The sequence below is a fragment of the Engystomops pustulosus genome, chromosome 3, assembly GCF_040894005.1.
Source record: "Engystomops pustulosus chromosome 3, aEngPut4.maternal, whole genome shotgun sequence".
NCBI lineage: Eukaryota > Metazoa > Chordata > Amphibia > Anura > Leptodactylidae > Engystomops > Engystomops pustulosus.
Genome location: NC_092413.1, coordinates 214,331,495 through 214,354,498, shown reverse-complemented (window position 1 = coordinate 214,354,498; position 23,004 = coordinate 214,331,495). Strand labels below are relative to the sequence as shown.

Sequence of the window (23,004 nt, the reverse complement as noted above, 5' to 3'; positions counted from 1 at the left end):
ATCCTTTTTTAAATTTTGCGGTTTGTCAGAATCCGTCGGGTTGTCTGACGACCACGCCCCCCGATTTCTGTCGCGTGCAAGCCGGTGCCGATGCACCAAAATCCGCTCGCGTGCAGCAATTCAGCGCAAATCGGAAATATTCGGGAAACCCGAAGAAAGTGCGGCGTTCAGACCCTTAGTAAATGAGCCCCATTATATTTAACACGATTGGTGTATTTGTAAGCCTAAATACAGAAATAGATTGGGTTAGCTGTGAGCTGGGGCTCCTGCATATAAACACATCGTTGATTCATTACAACTTTTTAATAACTACAAAATAGATTATTTGTAATAAGGCAAATACTAACCATGTCCTTCTCCTATTCTATACTAAGAGATGAAGCGCTGTCTCTATACCGTCCCGCTTGCTCTGGTTTGTGCTTTACTGGGGCAATTGTCTGTGGAAGGGGTAAGTTTCAGCGACATTATTTCCATATTAGTGGTGATGTAGTACCTACTAACTATTATTTAACTAGACCATTATTAACAAAATATTTTGGGGTGACAGTTGGTTTGGGAATGGAGGACTATGATTTGTTAGGCAAAGGCAATTTTGTCTAGAAGACATGTATAACAGGTTATCTGCTATATTATGAGCAAGTTGGAGTGTGGCTAATATCTGGCACACCCATGGTGGAAATATGGTGGTCCTCTCATCTTAAAGAACAGTATAATGTATCTCTAATGGTGACTGTCGGCATCAGATAAAAGTCGACAGGGTAGTGTTGAGCAAACCCAAATGGCACCACCCAAAGTTTTGGATGGATATGATCGGAACTTCATTAGAAGCTTGGGTCCTGCTTTGGCTGCCTCCCTCCCCCCCCTCCCGCCATTGGTACTAATTGCAGTCATTAACTCTTTAAATGCTGCTGTCAAAGCAACTATTGACATTTAAATTGCTGTGGCCTCACTAGCCTGCCGGAGACACTCGGCACCTCCGTTTTGTTGCACCCCAATAATGTCATTGGGAGTGAAGACCCATGGTGGAGTGCAGCATTGTCACAGTAACTTGAATGCCACCGGTGACTTTGCCTGCAGCATCTAAAGAGTTAACACCCATGATCTCTGGCAGCACTAATCGTGGGTGTTACTTGTGGGAGTTCAGGTCTGGTTTGGTACCCGGACAAGAAAAGATTTTTAATGGGTCTGTTCGGCAGTGGGGTCACAGTAATTTAAATGCTACTGGTGACTGAGGCATTTAAAGAGTTAATGCCCATGATTGCTGGGGGGTCTGGCTTGAGGCTCGGTAACCATACCCAATCAGCTTTTTAACAATTCATGATGAGGCCATGACCCGACACCAATGTTAAAGAAAAGAACAGCACTGGGAACAGACGTTGGCTGCACAGGTTGCACTTACCGGTGCCCCACTGCCACTTGTAGGGTGCCCAGTTTTATATCTTCACCAAGGATATTCTTAAAGTGGACATTAATAGCAAGTTTACTGAATATACCATATATGGCCTGTCAGGGCCAGCAGGGAGATGCAAGGGATCACCTTGTGACAACAGGAAGCTTAGAATGAGATCATATTTATAAACCTTTGCAGTGCCCACTGTAAACCATGGTGGGCCACCAAGCAATCACCAGCCTAGGATTCTGCAGGGAAGATAACAAATGTTGCAACATATACAAACATCACATCTTAACCCTTCAGTAGTAGCTATATTGTACTGCAGGTGTCAATGCCAACTAGGAAACTGACTGTAGATAAATTTAGTGATGACCCATCCAATGGGACATAACAGTTCTCCTATGGATAGGTCACAAATGTCCTAGATTTAAATATACTTTAATACCTTATAAGTCCGTTCCCATCTTTGCCATTTTTTTTTCTCTAGCCCCCATCATTCCTGAGCAATCAGGAAGATTATTTTCGGCATCCCGTTAATTATGCTCATTACTGTAACTCCACCCACTTGATCGTAGCATATTACACACTAATACTGAGGCCTTGCGCACATAATCATAAATGGGGGCTGCAAGATAGTTGCAAAAACAGAAGCAATTCATGAACCCCCATTGACTTCTATTGTGCACGGTCACAGTGCAGTGATGCATAATTCACACTGTATCTCATCACACTATGAGGGAGCCAAGCATCCACATCACACATTATAGTGCAGGTCCTGTTCCTGCCATGATTTTGGTTAATTTCCAATATGCATCAGAAGGATGACTGGTGCTCAACTGCTGATGTCCACCCGGCAAATATGGACACATGTGGTCGCACTGCTTATATTCTGTAATAACGTATATGGATTGTGCATTTTGTAGTCTGTTTTATCACTTTATATCATTGTGTCATTAATAACACACATTATTTCTCTGTTTGCTAGTATATTTCACCAAATGAAATTGTACCATTTGAAACTCTTCGGACTGATGATGAGTCGGTTCAGATCGAAATAACTAAAATTCACAATTCCGTGAGAAGATGAGTGAATCCTCCGGCTGCTAATATGCAAAAAATGGTAAGAAATAGTCAGAAATAAAAGAAGCCAAATAACCCATGACTAAGGTTCTGCGCCGAGGATGATGTGTTTCCTCTAGGGGGGTGAGCAGACCATGACCTGAACCATATCTTCTGACTTATGTTTGGGTATGGGGACCAGAACCCGCAAAGTTTGACATAGACCTGAACTTTTGGGTTGAGGTCCGGTCAACACAACAACCCATCAGAACCTGACAAATGTAAAATAAAGGACAATAGGATTTTGTTGGCAGGAACCGATTACATGATTTATATTGGAAATTTCCAATGTAGACTCCCATGGAGACTTTTTATTTAGTGGGATTTCTTCTGGGGGACAATAACATACTTGCGCTCTGGTAGCACCACTCCCGATTCATGTCATACTCCGCTTCCAATCTGACTCTTGCCACCTCATGAGAAAAAAGGAAAAAACATACAGAGAATGACGCCTCGGGTGATAACCTCCAGCAGTTTGTTGAGTTTGGGTGCTCATCTGATCTACACGTGAGTTTTATGGAGAATACACCAGGGGGTGACGCACAGGACCAATCTTTCCAAGCTGTGCAACTTAAGTTGCTGGTTAATCTCTGGAGGAGCTGCCTATAGCCAAAAATTGCAGACTTACCCAAAGTGGGTTTCAGTAAAAACTGTAGAAAATGAAAAAAAGGTGATTTTGGAATGAGAGATCAATAAGCCAAATATTGCTTGGCTAGGGTCAATCGGTGATTGGCTCAGCAGCCGGTTTTGGTGTTTCTTGTGGTGTTGAAGGACACGACACAAAATATGGTCTAAAAGCTCCCCTGAGAAGCTCCCATCCTCCGCTTCTCTCCGTCCATCACACAAGTGTTATCCTTGATAACAGAAGGAAATTTCATCATTCAAATGGAGGAACTTCTTCCTCGCATAGTAGGGAGCCTATTGTTAAAAATTTCACTCCCACCCCTGCTTATATATCAACATCAACATTGGGATGGTCCTGTCAGAGTAATTTAAGGAGGTAAGTTCTAGACTGGACCAGGGGGAGGCTGTGGATGTTGTATACCTGAACTTTTCTGTGGAATTTGATAAAGCATGCTAGAAGTTGGTTCATAACTTGAGGCTGCTGGGACTGGCGTAAAAGTTGGGTTAGTAATTAGTGATCAACACAAAGGGTGGTCATTAATTGAAGAGCCTCGGATTGGATGTAAGTTACCAGTCAGATACCGCAGGGGTCAGTAATGGGACCCTTACTTTTTAATATATTATTGTATATCAATGACCTCATTGAGGGTTTACACAGTAGAGTTTCAATATTTGTAGATGATACTAAGCTCTGTAAAGTAACTTATAAAGCGGAAGATAGCATAAAATTACTACAGGGATATTTGTTGAAGGTGGGCTGCGAAATGGCTAATAAAGTTTAATATAAATAAATGCATTTTGGTGAAGGGGAAAAAGGTATAACTACTATATGTTCTTAAGGGGAGTTAACTTGGAAAAGCTTCAGTAGACAAAGATTTGGGGCGATTGGCATATGGTAAACCTAATTTTAGTGACCAGTGCCAGGCAAATACTACTGAGTCAAATTAAATTATTGGATGTATCAAAGGAGGTAAAGATGCCCATGATTAGGGGATAGTTTTGCCTTCATATACCCTACAATGGACATGAACTGGAACAAGTGCAAGAGAGCAACCAAGCTTATTGGGCGGACTGTAATACAATTGTAGATTTATGGATTTATAGGTTGTACGTGATAGATGTGAATTTTTTCCAACCTTATCTATTACCTTTTATAGGGCCTTATCATGACTTGCACCCAGAATTGTAGTGCAAAACATGCAAAATTCTCACTTTCTGAAGAACAAAATGAAAATAATAGCTTTTTGATCTTTTGTGCCCTCCTTGCAACTTTTTTTTAAATTAATGCAAGTTATTCCTTGGCCCAACAGGTTATAACATGGTTAATAGCTGAAATCTATGCTAGATCAAGTTGGGCCTAAATTTCCATCTAGCACAAAAGATGTGACTCAAAGATTTAAAGCACCAGGATCCAGCTCAATACAGAAATAAAACACCAGAACATGGCTACATACAGAAATATAGCACAAGAACAATGCTGGAACCATAAATACAGGACCAGAGCCTGGTCCTGCCTTCCTACAAAAAAATACAGCACCAAATACAGGAATACAGCACCATAAAGTCTCCCTACAGAAATACAGCACCAGAACCAAGCTAATCTAGCTAAGGCCCTTGTTTATCAGCCTTGTAATTGTTTTTTTTCTGCATCACTTCTCTGATCTTTTATGTATAAAATATTTTACTTCAAAAAGCCAGTTATATCATGCCTGATGAAGGGAATTTAGCAAAATCTTGCGCGTACTATCTTCTTTTTCTATTAGCCCCTAAAAGGTATCACAGTCTCAAGAAGGTTAATTTAACTGAAAAGCAACAGGAAACTCTCTATAATGAAACAACATGAACAAAATGTTATTGCTATGATGAAATTACATATATACATTACTCCCTTTAAAATGTTAAAGCAACTTACCTCTCTCGTGCTCTCACCGTATCTTCCTCTAGCGGCTGCTGATACTCCAACACCTCTAGAGGACTCCAGCAGCAGAATGATGTCATCCCCCTGCCTGTGTCACAGTGAGGATAGTGCACAGGAGCTCAGAGAAGGAGCTGCGTGGGGCTCTCATTATCAATAGAATTTGCATCTTAAAGACGCAGATGCTATTGAATCTCTTACACTTTAGAGCAGAGGGAGGGTCATAGTGCATCCACCTGTCCAAATGACTAGAGCCCGGGCAGTTACTAGAAATGGCCCTGTCACTGGAGCCTAATAAAAGTGCCAAAAAATTAAGACTGTGCACAGTTAGACAGTCTTATGATGTACCACACTTATCACACTATCTGCTGCTGGCTTTGACTTCTGTTGTACAGAAAATAAAGTTTAAATATAAACCACGCTGCCTGATAAATACGACGAGCAAAAGGCTTGTGAGTCAGCGAGTCATCCTCACCCTCCCTCTAGCAGCTCCCTCATATCCCCTCCCTTCTACTAACATCCTCAGCAAACTTTGTTAAAATTTGGCACCGGGCAAGTGCACTGAGGAGTTCAGGCTACACTTACACTGCAGACTGCACATGTCCGGAGACTTGATTTGAACAGAGTTTGCTGAGGTCAGTGGAAGGGAGGGGGGAAAGGAGGGAGCTGCTAGAGGGAGGAGTTGCTGATTCACATGCCTTTTGCTTTGCACTCTTTAACAGGTAGCAAAACATACTTTTACACCTTATTTCCTGTACAACTGGCAGAAAGCATACATGTTCTGAAAAAAAACATGTATTCGTTCTGCATGTTGTATGTTGAGTTGATGACTGATTCCCTTTAAAAAAAATCTTACTTTCCGTTCTTTCTCTACACCTTCTATTTGTTGGCTTAGTTTTCTACTGAAAGATTCACAAACCTTGGGATTTGGGTGCATTTGTGGCAGTAAAACCAACCACAGACCACGCCCATTTTGAGAGGCCACGCCTTTATCATCAATACTAGTTAAAAAAAAGTTACATAAAACAGTTGTAAATCTGCAAGGCAGTTTTTTTTAGTGAAAATCGGGATGTATTTTTATCATTAACAGAGAAATCTACCTCTATGTTTCGTCTATAGTGTTTTTTATCCTTTATTTTGTAATGCTCCTTTTATTTATTTTATCTTTTTTTTTTTCTCTAGCATTGGGATCCTAAACTGGGACATATGGCACAGGGCTTGACAAACAAGTGTAATATAAACCACAGTGCAGAATTTCAGCGATTATATGAAGGTAAGTTCTTAATGTAAAGATTACAGGCTGTCTGATTGGTAGATCCAGGGCTATCCAAGACAACCATAAAGCCCAACGGCCATTGTTTCCAGGTATCCAATCTGCTTATTAGACTCTTTATTGTCAAGTGGGCGGTCCTGGTTGCATCATGCAAGGATCCGCCTATCTGACAAATGACATCTTAAAATAATGGCATTGACTGTTCGGAAAGAGGAGATACTGGGACAATTCCAATTATTCTTTTAGTGGGGCCATCAAAATTCTAAATGGCGCCTTGACCACCGTGTGAAGTCATCAGGAGACGATTCTACTTCCCATTTGAATTTGAATAAAAAACTATCAAAAGTTTGTGCGAAAATTGTATAAATAAAAACATGTCTTCAGTGCTTTTAAAATTCTGAAAGATTTCAAAATCCCACTATGTGCTACATTTGCTTCAATCGCTGTCAACCCTCTACCCATGGCCATAAAACCAAAATTGCACAAAAAAGACGCAATGCTAAATAGATGAGACCACGTGAAAAACACATGTAAAAAAAAACATGTAAAAACTGTGCATACTGTATGCAGAGTTTCATAGGGATTTTCTGCATGACAATCCACACCATGTGCAGCCTTAGGGTGTATCCATACTTTCAGTTTTTCAGATGCAGTATTTGATCTCCAAACCAGGAGTGAAATCAAACAAGAGCAGGAGCAGCACCTCTTGATTATACATTCTGGTCCATTATGTTCCACACCGACTTTTGGCTTCAAAAGCTGCATCCGAAAAACCTCAATGGGGCACATTTACTTACCCGGTCCAGTCGCGATCCAGCGGCGGGTTCTCCGACGCTGATTCGGGTTCTGCCGGAATTCACTAAGGTCTGTGCGCCGATATTCACCAGGTGTCGCTGCTGCGCCGAGGTCCGCCGGAGTTCACCTGCTTTTTTCTGGTGTATGTGAGTGCTTGATCTTGCGACACAAATGGCTTTTTAAATTCCGCGGTTTTTCCGAATCCTTCGGGTTGTCCGGTGGCCACGCCCCCCAATTTCTGTCGCATGAAAGTCGGCGCGATTGCGCCAAAAATCGATTGCGTGCGCCACAATCCCGTGAAATACAGCGCAAAGCGGAAAAATATTTGGGAAAAACCCGACAGATTCGCGGCTGCGGACCCTTAGTAAATGTGCCCCAATGTGTGGACTTACCCTTAAAAGGAACCTGTCAGCAGAAATTGACCTAATAAACCACTACAAGTATTTTGCAAGCAGCTAAACACCTTACAGATCATTTTTCTTTCATGACCCAGTGCGGTGGAATCATCCAGAAATTTAATTTTGAAGTGAGATGGAAGTTGGTTGTATAAAGTCAAGGAGGTGGAGATTTTAACACTGAAGTCAAGCTCTCTCTTCCTCAGAAAGCCCCTTTCACTGTAATTGATGGTCCTTCATCTAGAGACATCACTGACCAGATCTCCTGTAGTGATGCATGATGTCAGTTACAGAGGAGGAAACGTTCAGAGATCCCCACCTTGACTTCAGGGCAAAACTCTCCTCCTCCTTGACTTTACATAAAAAATTGACAGCTCAATTCAAAGTTGATTTTCTGGATGATGCCACCACACTGGTACATGAAAGAAACAAAAATTAGAAGCTGTTATGCTGCTTGACAATATTCTGGTAGTGGCTTATGCTGATGGCAAGTTCCTTTTAAGGTGCGTTCCCACGATAGATTTTTCTGATGCAGTTTTGAAGCCAAAAACAGGTGAGGAATATTATTGACAAATTGTATAACTGGGAGAAACTCCTCCTCCTCTTTTTTTCACTCCACTTCTGGTTTGGACATCAAAAACTGCATCAGAAAACCTGAACGTGTGAATGCACTCTGAGTGCGGCTCCATTTTTACAGGTAGCAATGCTAATGCTTCTATAATTAATCTGCACCTCCAGATCACAGATACATTTGAGTTGCACCTGCTGGGTCTCACCGTGTGTGCACTTATAGACTGTGACGCTCCGCAGGTTATGATTTAGTCTCATATAATCATCAATTTGAATTTTTTTTTTAAAGGAAGTCCTTGCGGAGAAAATATTCTGACGTCGCCTGTGCCAATTTCATGGAAAGCTGCTGTGAAGAGATGGGAAAAGGAAAAGAATTTCCTTGATTTTGGTGTAGGTGCTATAGATGGTGAGGTCGTTGCACATTATACTCAGGTAAGTATTGCTGGAACACTTCTTGTGTGCACATCTCTCGGCTAGGGGTTATTATTTTTTCAAACAACTAAATATTTGTATCAGTGGTCAGGGGTCAGCATGGGCGCTTTGACTAAGCTGTGACTACACCCCCATACACAGCGAGCTGCCATGTCCTGTGTGTCCTGACACCTTTCTATCATAGCCAGCAGTGGTCAGGGGTCAGCATGGGTGCTCTGACCCCTCTGTGACTACACCCCCCAATACACAGCGAGCTGTCATGTACTGTGTGTCCTGACACCTTTCTATCATAGCCAGCAGTGGTCAGGGGTCAGCATGGGCGCTCTGACCCCTCTGTGACTACACCCCCCATACACAGCGAGCTGTCATGTCCTGTGTCCTGACACCCTTCTATCATAGCCAGCAGTGGTCAGGGGTCAGCATGGGCGCTCTGACCCCTCTGTGACTACACCCCCCATACACAGCGAGCTGCCATGTCCTGTGTCCTGACACCTTCCTATCATAGCGAGCAGTGGTCAGGGGTCAGCATGGGCGCTCTGACCCCTCTGTGACTACACCCCCCATACACAGCGAACTGCCATGTCCTGTGTGTCCTGACACCTTTCTATCATAGCCAGCAGTGGTCAGGGGTCAGCATGGGCGCTCTGACCCCTCTGTGGCTACACCCCCCATACACAGCGAACTGCCATGTCCTGTGTGTCCTGACACCTTTCTATTATAGCCAGCAGTGGTCAGGGGTCAGCATGGGCGCTCTGACCCCTCTGTGACTACACCCCCCATACACAGCGAGCTGCCATGTCCTGTGTGTCCTGACACCTTTCTATCATAGCCAGCAGTGGTCAGGGGTCAGCATGGGCGCTCTGACCTCTGTGGCTACACCCCCCATACACAGCGAACTGCCATGTCCTGTGTGTCCTGACACCTTTCTATTATAGCCAGCAGTGGTCAGGGGTCAGCATGGGCGCTCTGACCCCTCTGTGACTACACCCCCCATACACAGCGAGCTGCCATGTCCTGTGTGTCCTGACACCTTTCTATCATAGCCAGCAGTGGTCAGGGGTCAGCATGGGCGCTCTGACCTCTGTGACTACACCCCCCATACTCAGCGAGCTGCCATGTCCTGTGTGTCCTGACACCTTTCTATCATAGCCAGCAGTGGTCAGGGGACAGCATGGGCGCTCTGACCCCTCTGTGACTACACCCCCCATACACAGCGAGCTGCCATGTCCTGTGTTTCCTGACACCTTTCTATCATAGCCAGCAGTGGTCAGGGATCAGCATGGGCGCTCTGACCCATCTGTGACTACACCCCCCATACACAGCGAGCTGCCATGTCCTGTGTGTCCTGACACCTTTCTATCATAGCCAGAAATGGTCAGGGGTCAGCATGGGCACTCTGACCCCTCTGTGACTACACCCCCCATACACAGTGAGCTGCCATGTCCTCTGTGTCCTGACACCTTTCTATCATAGCCAGCAGAGGTCAGGGGTCAGCATGGGCACTCTGACCCCTCTGTGACTACACCCCCCATACACAGCCAGCTGCCATGTCCTGTGTGTCCTGACACCTTTCTATCATAGCCAGCAGTGGTCAGGGGTCAGCATGGGTGCTCTGACCTCTCTGTGACTACACCCTCCATACACAGCGAGCTGCCATGTCTTGTGTGTCCTCACACCTTTCTATCATAGCCAGCAGTGGTCAGGGGTCAGCATGGGTGCTCTGACCTCTCTGTGACTACACCCCCCATACACAGCGAGCTGCCATGTCCTGTGTGTCCTGACACCTTTCTATCATAGCCAGCAGTGGTCAGGGGTCAGCATGGGTGCTCTGACCACTCTATGACTACACCCCCCCCCCATACACAGCGAGCTGCCATGTCCTGTGTGTCCTGACACCTTTCTATCATAGCCAGCAGTGGTCAGGGGTCAGCATGGGCGCTCTGACCTCTCTGTGACTACACCCCCCATACACAGCCAGCTGCCATGTCCTGTGTGTCCTGACACCTTTCTATCATAGCCAGCAGTGGTCAGGGGTCAGCATGGGGGCGCTCTGACCCCTCTGTGACTACACCCCCCATACACAGCGAGCTGCCATGTCCTGTGTGTCCTGACACCTTTCTATCATAGCCAGCAGTGGTCAGGGGTCAGCATGGGCGCTCTGTCCTCTCTGTGACTACACCCCCCATACACAGCGAGCTGCCACGTCCTCTGTGTCCTGACACCTTTCTATCATAGCCAGCAGAGGTCAGGGGTCAGCATGGGCACTCTGACCCCTCTGTGACTACACCCCCCATACACAGCCAGCTGCCATGTCCTGTGTGTCCTGACACCTTTCTATCATAACCAGCAGTGGTCAGGGGTCAGCATGGGTGCTCTGACCTCTCTGTGACTACACCCCCCATACACAGCGAGCTGCCATGTCCTGTGTGTCCTGACACCTTTCTATCATAGCCAGCAGTGGTCAGGGGTCAGCATGGGCGCTCTGACCTCTCTGTGACTACACCCCCCATACACAGCCAGCTGCCATGTCCTGTGTGTCCTGACACCTTTCTATCATAGCCAGCAATGGTCAGGGGTCAGCATGGGGGCGCTCTGACCCCTCTGTGACTACACCCCCCATACACAGCGAGCTGCCATGTCCTGTGTGTCCTGACACCTTTCTATCATAGCCAGCAGTGGTCAGGGGTCAGCATGGGCGCTCTGTCCTCTCTGTGACTACACCCCCCATACACAGCGAGCTGCCACGTCCTCTGTGTCCTGACACCTTTCTATCATAGCCAGCAGAGGTCAGGGGTCAGCATGGGCACTCTGACCCCTCTGTGACTACACCCCCCATACACAGCCAGCTGCCATGTCCTGTGTGTCCTGACACCTTTCTATCATAGCCAGCAGTGGTCAGGGGTCAGCATGGGTGCTCTGACCTCTCTGTGACTACACCCCCCATACACAGCGAGCTGCCATGTCCTGTGTGCCATGACACCTTTCTATCATAGCCAGCAGTGGTCAGGGGTCAGCATGGGCGCTCTGACCTCTCTGTGACTACACCCCCCATACACAGCGAGCTGCCATGTCCTGTGTGTCCTGACACCTTTCTATCATAGCCAGCAGTGGTCAGGGCTCAGCATGGGGGCTCTGACCTCTCTGTGACTACACCCCCCATACACAGCGAGCTGCCACGTCCTCTGTGTCCTGACACCTTTCTATCATAGCCAGCAGAGGTCAGGGGTCAGCATGGGCACTCTGACCCCTCTGTGACTACACCCCCCATACACAGCCAGCTGCCATGTCCTGTGTGTCCTGACACCTTTCTATCATAGCCAGCAGTGGTCAGGGGTCAGCATGGGCGCTCTGACCTCTCTGTGACTACACCCCCCATACACAGCGAGCTGCCATGTCCTGTGTGTCCTGACACCTTTCTATCATAGCCAGCAGTGGTCAGGGCTCAGCATGGGGGCTCTGACCTCTCTGTGACTACACCCCCCATACACAGCGAGCTGCCACGTCCTCTGTGTCCTGACACCTTTCTATCATAGCCAGCAGAGGTCAGGGGTCAGCATGGGCACTCTGACCCCTCTGTGACTACACCCCCCATACACAGCGAGCTGCCATGTCCTGTGTGTCCTGACACCTTTCTATCACAGCCAGCAGTGGTCAGGGCTCAGCATGGGGGCTCTGACCTCTCTGTGACTACACCCCCCATACACAGCGAGCTGCCATGTCCTGTGTGTCCTGACACCTTTCTATCATAGCCAGCAGTGGTCAGGGGTCAGCATGGGGGCGCTCTGACCCCTCTGTGACTACACCCCCCATACACAGCGAGCTGCCATGTCCTGTGTGTCCTGACACCTTTCTATCATAGCCAGCAGTGGTCAGGGGTCAGCATGGGCGCTCTGTCCTCTCTGTGACTACACTCCCCATACACAGCGAGCTGCCATGTTCTGTGTGTCCTGACACCTTTCTATTATTGGAGAATGGAAGAAACTCAAGATGATTGCAAATCTCTCTGGGTCCGGGGCTCAGGACAAGATCCTGGCTCATGGGGAAAGGGTGATTTGGAGACTGGCCATGAATCAGCGTAAACCTGACCAATGACCTGAGGCAAACTGGGACCATAGTCTGAAAGAGAACTATTTGTAACAGCACAGCAAGTCATCATGGATCAAAATCATGCACAGCTTGTAAGGTCCCCCTCATGTCCAGGCCTTTTTGAAGTTTCCCACTGGCCATCTGGGTGATACAGAGGAAGCATGTGAGAGGTTCATATGGTCATATGAGAATAAAATAAAATTTTTTGGTATAAACTCTTTTCGCTGTGTTTTGAGACAAAGGATGAGCACAACCTCAAGAACACCATGCCAACCATGAAGCATGGAGGTGGAAACAACATACTTTGGAGGTCTTTCTGATAAGGGGACAAGACAACTGCTCTATTGAAGGGAGGATGGATGGGGCCATGTTTCGCAAGCGTTTTGCCAAAACAATCCTTCCCTAGGTAGAAGCACGGAGCAGCTCCCTGAGAACCATTTCAGGGTCTAGTCACGGCCTTGCCAGCCTCCTGACCTGAACATAATTGAAAATCTTTGGATTCTGAAAATGAATATTCCTCAGTGACAGCCCTGAAGTCTAAAAGATCTGGAGAAGATGTGTATGGAGGAGCAAAAATCCCTGCTGCAGTGCATACCACAAGAACTACAGGAAACCTCTGAATTGACTCTAATTTGCTTTTGTACCAAATATTACCAAATATACTGGAGTATACAAAAAATTTGCTGAAAACCCCTAACTTGGCTTATACTTGAGTCAAGAGACCCGGACGGTCCTCTTCTATCCATTGATGCTCCGGCATCGGCTCTGTGTCCCCACGCGGTCCATTGCAGGCATCATGACGTCATCATGACATTCTACTATGTGCGCCGGCACACACATGATGTCAGTGAGACCGCGTAGGGACAAGAAGACGATTCTGGAGTATCGATGTATAGAAGAGGACTTGGGGGGGCGTCATAAGCTGAGTACACTTTTTGGCTATATACTCTGGTGGGACAGGGGCTGCAGACTGGGGGCAGAGGTTATTGGCTATATACTGGGGGGCAGGGGCGGAAGGCTACATACTGGGGATGCACATGCTGCAGCCGATATAGTGGGGGGGCAGGGGCTGTAGGGTATATACTGTGGGGGCAGGGGCTGCAGCCTATATACTGGGGGGGCAGGGTCTGCACGGTATATACTACAGGAGGCTTGCAGGCTATATACTGAGGGGGCTTCAACAATGCATTTCTCACCCTCAGCTTATACTCGTGTCAATAGGTTTTCACGGTTTTTTGTGTTAAAATTAGTTTCACCTTATACTGGGATCAGCATTTTATGCAATAAAATGCTGAATAATTATTTTAAAATCTGATAATGTGATTTCTGTGGTCTCTGGTCTTTCACAGTTTCAAGTGACCTCTGATAGAAATTACAAACTTTTCTATTCATTTTAGATGGCAAACTTGCAAAATTCTTACTTTATTTTTCCCTTTTTACTTAAAGAGTACCTGTCACCAGATTTTGACCACCCTGACTAACAATGCCAGCTGATAAAGGGTTACAAGTCCTTCCCATATCACCTAAAATTGGCTGCCAGTGGGGCACTGTACCTTAATAATAGACGTTTTTCTGATATGCAAGTTAGCTTTCCTGACTCATGTCTGGTATCTGTGGCTCTTCTCTCTCTCAGGTTGGCTGTGAGCCACGCCCTATTATTCTGACTGACAGCTCTGTGTCTCTTTAAATCCCTGTCCCGCCTCCTTGTACTTAGGGACTGTCTGCTAATATTCAACTACAGACATATAAAGCTCTATGAACAGATGAAAAATATTGTGTCACTTGTTTTACATGGTGCCTTGTGTTACATTCATGACATGCAGTGTGACATCATTGCCGGTCCTTTAGCCTTCTAATAACAGCAAACTGTACCCTATGTAAGTGATTACTTGAAATCACAGCAGCCTCCATGGAGGATGGAGAGGAGTAGAAGTCCATGGAGGCTGCTGTGACTTCATGTGGTCAGATACATGCATGGGGTACAGTTTGTTAAAGGACCTGAGATGATGTCACTCTGGTAACATGACATGAACTGTGACTAGTAGGGAGGCACAAGGCATGGAGAGTATTAGATGGGAGGGGCCGGACGAGCAGGACACGCCCCCTCTGATGCCAGGTGATAAAAGGTGATTTATCCGGATGTAAGCAAAACAATTTTTAGCTGAAAGAAGGGGGTCAGTCAGTTATTAGAGCTCTGTAGGAACCTGTCACTGGCTGTATATGTGCAAATGTGGTGACAGGTTCCCTTTAAATCTGTATTTTCATCTTTTGAACCTTTCCGCTCCACAGCTCGCTGCAGGGAACACGTATACGGTTGGGTGTAGTGTTTCGTTATGCCCAGTGGACAATACTGAAGTTGTCTTCTACGTCTGCCTTTATTATACCATGTAGGTATAAGCCATTTTCTATCCGATTCAGGTTCAGTATTTTGTACTAGGTTAAGTGACTTCATTTTTGTGTTAATTTTTTAAACCTTAAAGGGGTGTTCCCATCTTTATTATTTATGATGTATCCTTATCCTTTTTAATTATTTTTTTAGTATTTTCTTAGAATACGTCATAAATAGATAATAGATGTGGCTCCCGCTTCTAGGACCCGCTCCAATCCTTGGAAAGCAGCCAAGCTGGATAGAGGGAGCCAAACACGTGCTATCACTCTCTATTCAACTCTATGCATTGTGGGAGTGAATATGACCGATCCTGCCAGGGACACACAGGGGCACACCGCACATGCATGGGAATTCGCATCTGAGAGGGGGTGGTATGGGGTTGAGCGGCCATAAAGAAGTCAGATGGAGCTCAACTGCATTTCATCTGTGTTATAAGAGAAGGAATATGATTTTTATCTATGAAATACAGAGATATCAGTCAGGAATAAGGTACTGTATATACTTGAGTATAAGCCGACCCGAGTATAAGCCGAAACCCCTAATTTTACCACCAAAAACTGGGAAATCCTATTGACTCGAGTATAAGCTGAGGGTGGGAAATGCATTGCTCACAGCCCCCCCCCCCCCCCCAGTATATAGCCAGCAAGCCCCCAGTATTATACAGACAGCCTGCCTCCTGTAGTATACAGCCAGCCTGCCTCCTGTAGTATACACCCAGCCTGCCCCCTGTTGTATACAGCCAGCCCAGCCTGTCCCCTGTAGTATACAGCCAGCCCAGCCTGCCCCCTGTAGTATACAGCCACCCCAGCCTGCCCCCTGTCATATACAGCTAGCCCTTTCTGCCCCCTGTAGTATACAGCCAACCCAGCCTTCCCCCTGTAGTATACAGCCAGCCCATTCTGCCCCCTGTAGTATACAGCCAGCCCATTCTGCCCCCTGTAGTATACAGCCAGCCCAGCACTTAAAAAACAAAAAAAAGCTTACATACACACCCTCCGGCGGCACCGATGCGCAGCGCTGCTTCCCCGATGTCATCGCGGCTCCTCTTCTTTCTTCTGTAACAGGTGGCAGGGCGCGGCCATGTTTTCTCCCGGCAGGCGCTTCCTATGATGTGGCCGCTGCCGACGTCATACTATGTGCCGTCTGAGAGATAACATGGCCACGCCCTGCCGCCTGTTACAGAAGAAAGAAGAGGAGCCGGGAAGCCAGAAGAGGAGCCGCGATGACATCGGGGGAGCAGCGCTGCGCATCGGGGCTGCCGGAGGGTGTGTATATAAGCTTTTTTTTAAGTGTTTTTCTCTTAAGTATTGACTTGTGTATAAGCCAAGTTGAGGTTTTTAAGCACGAACACGAGTATATACGGTACTGATTGCAGTTTAAGGGGCGGGTCAGAGGTGAGCGATTCGCTTTTATGTCCCAAATTACTACTACATATCATACATATTGAATCATAATTTTATAAATATATATAATTTTCATTTAAACCTCTTTCAGTGGAAATAAAGCCAGTGCATTGTACACTCCATACATTCCCGGAGAGCCATGCAGCTCATGTGAAACAGCATGTGACGGCTATAATCTCTGCAGTAAGTATAATATCCGCCTCCTACATTTTAATGAATTTAACAAATTAGAGGGGTTGTCCCACAATTGAATTTTATCTACCACCAGGATGAAAAATAGAAAACCAATCACACTGACATACTGGTGCGTGTCCCCTGTGGCAGGATCTGCTCTTCTTTTAGCTTCTTGTGCTTTTAGTTTTACAAAAAAAAGCTTTAAAATTACGCAAATTAACTTGGGGGGGGGGCTCCAGACTCAATTAACAGCTATGGAGCCCAGAGCCACTGAGCCACTTTTTGTAAAAACAAAGGCATTAAAAAGAAAACACTGGGGGTCATTTACTAAGGGCCCGATTCGTGTTTTCCCGATGTGTTACCCGAATATTTCCGATTTGCGACGTTTTTCCCTGAATTGCCCCAGGATTTTGGCGCACGCGATCGGATTGTGGCGCATCGGCGCTGGCCTACACGCGACGGAAATCGGGGGGCGTGGCCGAACGAAAAATCAACGGATTCGGAAAAACCGCCGCATTTAAAACAAAAAATGTGTCGCGAAAATTACACTTACCTTCACCAGGTATAGGCCGGTGAATTTCAGGGCATTCCAGCGCGCCTCCGGGGAACTTCAGCGCAGCAGCGCCACCTGGTGGACGGCGGAGGAACTGCCTTAGTGAATCCCGGCCGGACCCGAATCCACCACAGAGAACGCGCCGCTGGATCGCGAACGGACCGGGTAAGTAAATCTGCCCCAATGAGCGGATCCTGCCAGATGGGGCAGTTAACATATTGATTGGTCCATATTGATCCAACCAGAGAAAGATCCACCAATCACAAACATGAGAGTTTCACACTGACCTCCACCTATCAGATCGTTATCCCTTAGGATTCTGACCAATAAACATCCAACTTGTGACAACCACTTTAATAAACTACCAAAGCTGATCAATAAATTCTAACTGAAAAGTGTTGTTACCTCCACCAGTTTGGTTTCCAAATGAGGTACATATTTGATTTTGAGATAATTGCAGATAATGGGGCAGATTTACTTACCCGGTCCATTCGCGATCCAGCGGCGCGTTCTCTGCGCTGGATTCGGGTCCGGCCGGGATTTATTAAGGTAGTTCCTCCGAGGTGGTGCTGCTGCGCTGAAGTTCCCTGGAATGCACTGGAATACACCGAGCCGGGCTCCGCGACACATTTTTTTTTTTAAATGCAGCGTTTTTTTCGGCCACGCCCCCCGATTTCCGTCCCGTGCATGCCAGCACCGATGCGCCACAATCCGATTGCATGCGCCAAAATCCCGGGGCAATTCAGGGGAAATCGGTGCAAATCGAAAATATTTGGGTAACACGTCGGGAAAACGCGAATCGGGCCCTTAGTAAATGACCCCCAATATTTTTGTCCCTGGGACCATTTACTGTCCCAAGCGTCATAAATGTTTCGGAGAATTTGGTGAGTAGGTAAGACCAATTTTATTTTTGTCTATTGTCTGCTACATTCCGGCGCCATAAAAATGAAAAGACTCATATTAATTGTGTCAGAGTTTCCACACCACAAAAAAAAACACAGCTGCTTTTGGAGCCGAAGGAGGTGAAAAATCAAATTTTTTCTGGTGCCATAACTAATGACTGGGTCAGAAAGGAGACCAGGCGGTAGGAGCCCCATAAAAATGTTGGTAATCCCATAGTTAATGTCCCCCAATGTGTTAAAAATAATATTAAACTAAGTATCATTGTAAACCATCATTTTAGTATGTTGGGGGAGTTTTGTTTGAGAAATGTTAACATTTACTAAAACTCCAAACCTGTATCTATGAGCACTGCAATAGTGGATTATAATATAGGCAGTTTGGGGCGGGAACTCAGGCCCAGCGCTTTTAGAGGGCCCATGGACACCCAAACCACTCACCAAATTTTATACTGAGAATGACCTTCAGCCATGAAATTCTTGTACATCTGTTCCTTCTCTCAATACACATGTACACAGGAGCCATTTCAGGACAGTTGAAGGTCCTCCATAGGTCCTAAAAGTACAGCAGAAGGGACACATCCTCCATTCCCCAAGAAGCTGATTCTAGTACCAGATGTAGGAAGTGATTGCAGAGTTGTAGGGGCTATAATATTCCTACACCCCGGGGCCTTTGGCAGTCCTAATCCACCCCTGGAGACAGCACAGTACTGCCTCTCTGTTCTAATATGTTGTGTACACTAATTATTAATTTACATACGGAAACTTCCTAGTTTGTATCTATTCCCTTGATTAAATATACAGCGCCACTAATTTATTTAAAAGCCTTAAAATACAGCCCCCCATATACAATACCCCAAATATCTCCATGGTTTCATTTGTATCTGACCCCCTGTAGTTTAAGTATAAAAAGCCCCCATTCAAGTATATCCAGCCCCCCAAAGATTCGTTTTATACACCCCCTAGTTTTATTATATACAACCAACTAGATTAAGTAGACAAAGCCCTCCCATAGTTTTCTTCTATAAAGCCCCCCATAATTTAAGTAGATACAACCTCCCTAGTTTTCTTATATACAACACTTCCGGGATTTTATTATAGACGAGTTTAAGTAGATATAGCCTCTCATAGTTTTATAATATGCAGTCCCCCCATTGTTTTAGTAGATACAACCCCCCAAAGCATAATTATACTCAATTCCCATGATAGATGTATATATGACACGTGGCCAGTAGAAAAAATAATAAAAGTTATAAAGTAATACTCACCTCCGGTCTCTCACATTGCAACCATCTTCTCTTCTCTTGGATCTTCTGCCGGTAGCCACGAAGCTTCTCCAGTGTGGTGACACAGCCCGTTGTGATGATGTCCTGCCGGACTGCATCATATAAAGTGTCAGATTGGTGGAGATGTCTTTGTACTTCTTTGCTTGGTACATCAGTTGCATCTCTATCTTAAAGACGCAGATACAATTGATTTTTCCGATAGTACAGACTAGCCAGGAATCTGCCTTACAATACAATAAAGCTTTATTAATCCCTGAGGAAATTGTGGTGCACACGGCTCCGGCAATTAGAGTACACAAAAGAGAAATCATAGACAGTCAGGAACACAGATGTTCGTTGGACGGGCAAGTGGGGATTGTTAAGTTGGTTTGGCTGCTCCTTGAGTCCATTTATTGTAGAAATGGATGACTCTCTGTATAAAGGAGTTCTGGAACCTTGTTGTTCGGCAGCTGATCTGCTTGTATCGGTCGCTTCTCGTGCTCCGTTGTTGGACTTGTACTTGGTGCAATGGGTGTATTGCGTTTCCTGCAATGGAAATAAACTTTCCGTAACTCCTAACCTGCCAAATGCTGTCGATTGGGCTCAAGCTATTGCCTACAAAGCTTTGTGACCTTCTGGTGATTCTGGCCAGCCTATTTGATCTGGGGTTTTTTATTGACCCTCTCCAGAAGACAGTGGCGTAGCATATAATGCTTGTGATTCGTAAAACATCTTTGGGATTTTGTTACAGATGTTGAATGACTTAAGTTTTCCACGGAAGTACATTCTGGAGGAAGCTTTTTTGAGTGCCCTGTTCAACATCCATTCTAGTTTATCATCAATTGCCACAGCAAGATACTTACAGGTATGGACCTGGTCGATGGCTCTACCTTTGATTAAGATAGGATTACGTAGGTCAATGACCATTTCTTTAGTTTTTTTCTACGTTTAGTAGGAGGTTATTACCTTCGCTCAATTCCACAAATTTGTTTATGACTTTCCTGTAGGTTTTTTCATCACCCTCCCGGATGCAGCCAACAGTAACTGAATCATCTGAAAATTTCGGAAGGTGACAGGTGTCAGAGGGATAGTCAGAAGTGTATAAAGTAAACTGGAATGGAAGGAGTAGGTTGCCCTGTGGAGCTCTGACCAAAGTTTTTGATTGTTCTTTGCCCATTAGGACACATTGGGGGTCATTTACTAAGGGCCCGATTCGCGTTTTCCCGACGTGTTACCCGAATATTTCCGATTTGCGCCGATTGTACCTGAATTGCCCTGGGATTGTGGCGCATGCGATCGGATTGTGGCGCATCGGCGCCGGCATGCACGCGACGGAAATCGGGGGGCGTGGCCGAACGAAAACCCGACGTATTCGGAAAAACCGCCGCATTTAAAAACCGAAAAAGTGTCGCTTGGGGAGCGCTTACCTTCACCTGGTCCGAGGTGGTGCATTCCGGCGCGATGAGATGACTTTCAGCGCAGCAGCGCCACCTGGTGGACGGCGGAAGAACTACATTCATAAATCCCGGCCGGACCCGAATCCAGAGCAGAGAACGCACCGCTGGATCGCGACTGGACCGGGTAAGTAAATGTGCCCCATTGAGGTCTTTCAGTTAGATAGTGATATATCCAGTTAGTGATAGACTGCTCAGTGTTCAGATCGGACAGTTTATCCCTCATTAGAATCTGGTCGATGGTATTGAACGTGCTTGAGAAGTCGAAACTGGTGATCCGCACGGTAGTACCACTATTCTCTAGATATGAGTATGTTTTGTGTAGAAGGAAAAGAATGGCATCAACCGCACTCATCTTGTTGCTTAAGCAAACTGTTACAGTCTCCTCCAGGTAAGGTGGAAGAATACACCTTCCACTTCATCAGCAGACACTTTCAACAGACTTCATTATGTGTCATGTTAAGGCGATGGGTCTGAAATCACCATAGTTGTTTGCTCTTTTGGTTTTCACTAGAGGGCGTATACATGAGAATTTCCAGATGTTTTGTACCGTGAAGTTAAACAGATACTACTCTTATCCTAAGGTCTCTTTCACACTAACACAAAAGGCTAACCCACTAACACATATAGCCACGCTCCACAACACGGCACAGTGCCCGGCAGTGCTGGACTGGGTTTCTTTAGGCCCACCAGAGAAAATCAATCTGGGGGCCCTCTCTTCATTATCCCCCAGGAAATATACTCTAGCAGCCTTCAAATTGTGTTGTTTTCTGATGGACCTCTGGTGTTCAGTATTGGGTAGAGCCAAGGCCCACCGGAGGATCCTCTGGTACTCTGGTGGGCCAGTCCGACACTGGTGCCCAGTCATACATAGAGGAGAGCATGCTCTTTCTCCCGTGGGCTGTATGGTACGCTGACACTTGTAGGGTGTCACCGTAGGTTCTATGGAAAGAGGCCTTAGAGTGAGGGCCCTACAAGATACCTCTTCTCTTTTCGTCTCCTTTGTGTATGTGTATATATATATATACACTTCACAGCACTTGAACTTTTATCCTGCATGTATTCTGAATATACTGTTTCCCAGAATTGTTAGAATTTTCCTGGATTGCGCTTTCATTCCGAGCCGTTCTCCGCATTAGCGCCCCTTAGTCATAACTTCATAGCTTTGTTTGCGGACACAGAAATGGCAATTGGTCATTTTTAGGAAGTTGTATCCTGTTTGTTCATTTCTGAGATGTGCTAACCATATTTCATTTTTTTCCCACACAGCAAATTATTGTGAACACTACGATTTTTTTGAAAATTGTAAAGAAGCTGAAGTTTATGATTTATGCTACATTAAGGAGATAACATATTTCTGTCCTGAAACCTGTCTGTGTAAGGTTCACGCTCCATACATCGATCCTGGGGACTTCGATCCTTCATATGCTTGAATGTGAAAGCCAATGGAATTTTAACGCAGCCAATCATGCAACAACGACAACGAAATGTAGTCATGGACTTTTTCTTTTATTTACCTGTCTGGACAGCAGAGCAAATTCTATCTGAGCCTAAATTTGACTCCTAGGGGGACATGTATCTTTATTTGCATCTTTATTTGTGGCTCGTTAAATTGTGACATTTTATTTTTGCAACTTTTGTTGTTTTTGTGACTTTTCACTGAGACGTTTGCTGTTGTTTTCTGAGTGCACCTTTGTCTGTACCTTGTGCATTATGTATCTCTATTTTCCAGATGTTCCGTGTGACTTTTCACTTATGTATCACTTTGTTTGCTTGTTTTTGCAACTTTTTACGCGCAAATCTGCACCTGGTCCTGGGCAGGTGCAAAGGAAGGATTTTCTTTTTCATGGACCCTGTTTTAATATGTAAATTGGAATTATTTCACATGCTTTAAATGTTTCAAATTCATAAATTTATGCATTTACATTTTTTATAATAATTTATTGGTTACTTCTAAGGATAAGCTCACACATTGCGTTTTGAGTGTGTTTTGAAACACATTACAAAAACTGAGCAGAGGTGATCTGCCTAATTATATTCCATTTAACATTTGCGTTTACAAAACGCAATGTAACCGTGACGTTAACGCCAATATCACCTAGGGGTCTCGACCCCTGCACCAATAAACTGATTGGAGCCTTGTAAATATTGAAAGCCATTGGCTCCTTTTTCCTATTTCATGTGGCTTCCGGTGCTTCCATTCGCTGTCTATGGAAGCCACAGCTGCAGTTGTGGATAGGACATCAATACTGACTTTCAGTATGC

At 45.5% G+C, this 23,004-nt stretch overlaps 1 protein-coding gene across 1 annotated transcript; it reads left to right on the top strand.

Annotated features, from left to right (window-relative positions):
- The first annotated feature begins 371 nt into the window (after positions 1-371).
- Positions 372-22,566, top strand: LOC140120716 (cysteine-rich venom protein ophanin-like). Its single transcript, XM_072139669.1, has 7 exons — positions 372-448; positions 2,379-2,513; positions 6,234-6,324; positions 8,374-8,516; positions 14,892-14,989; positions 16,486-16,577; positions 22,009-22,566. Exons 2-7 carry the CDS (start codon positions 2,502-2,504, stop codon positions 22,170-22,172), a joined length of 600 nt encoding a protein of 199 aa, XP_071995770.1. The 5' UTR covers positions 372-448; positions 2,379-2,501; the 3' UTR covers positions 22,173-22,566.
- Positions 22,567-23,004: the final 438 nt, after the last annotated feature.

Excerpts from the sequence above, each read along its gene's own strand:
- LOC140120716 (XM_072139669.1), top strand. Across the intron at positions 8,517-14,891 it reads TCGTTGCACATTATACTCAG|CTCGCTGCAGGGAACACGTA; the intron begins GTAAGTATTGCT and ends TCCGCTCCACAG. Across the intron at positions 16,578-22,008 it reads TGACGGCTATAATCTCTGCA|CAAATTATTGTGAACACTAC; the intron begins GTAAGTATAATA and ends TTTCCCACACAG.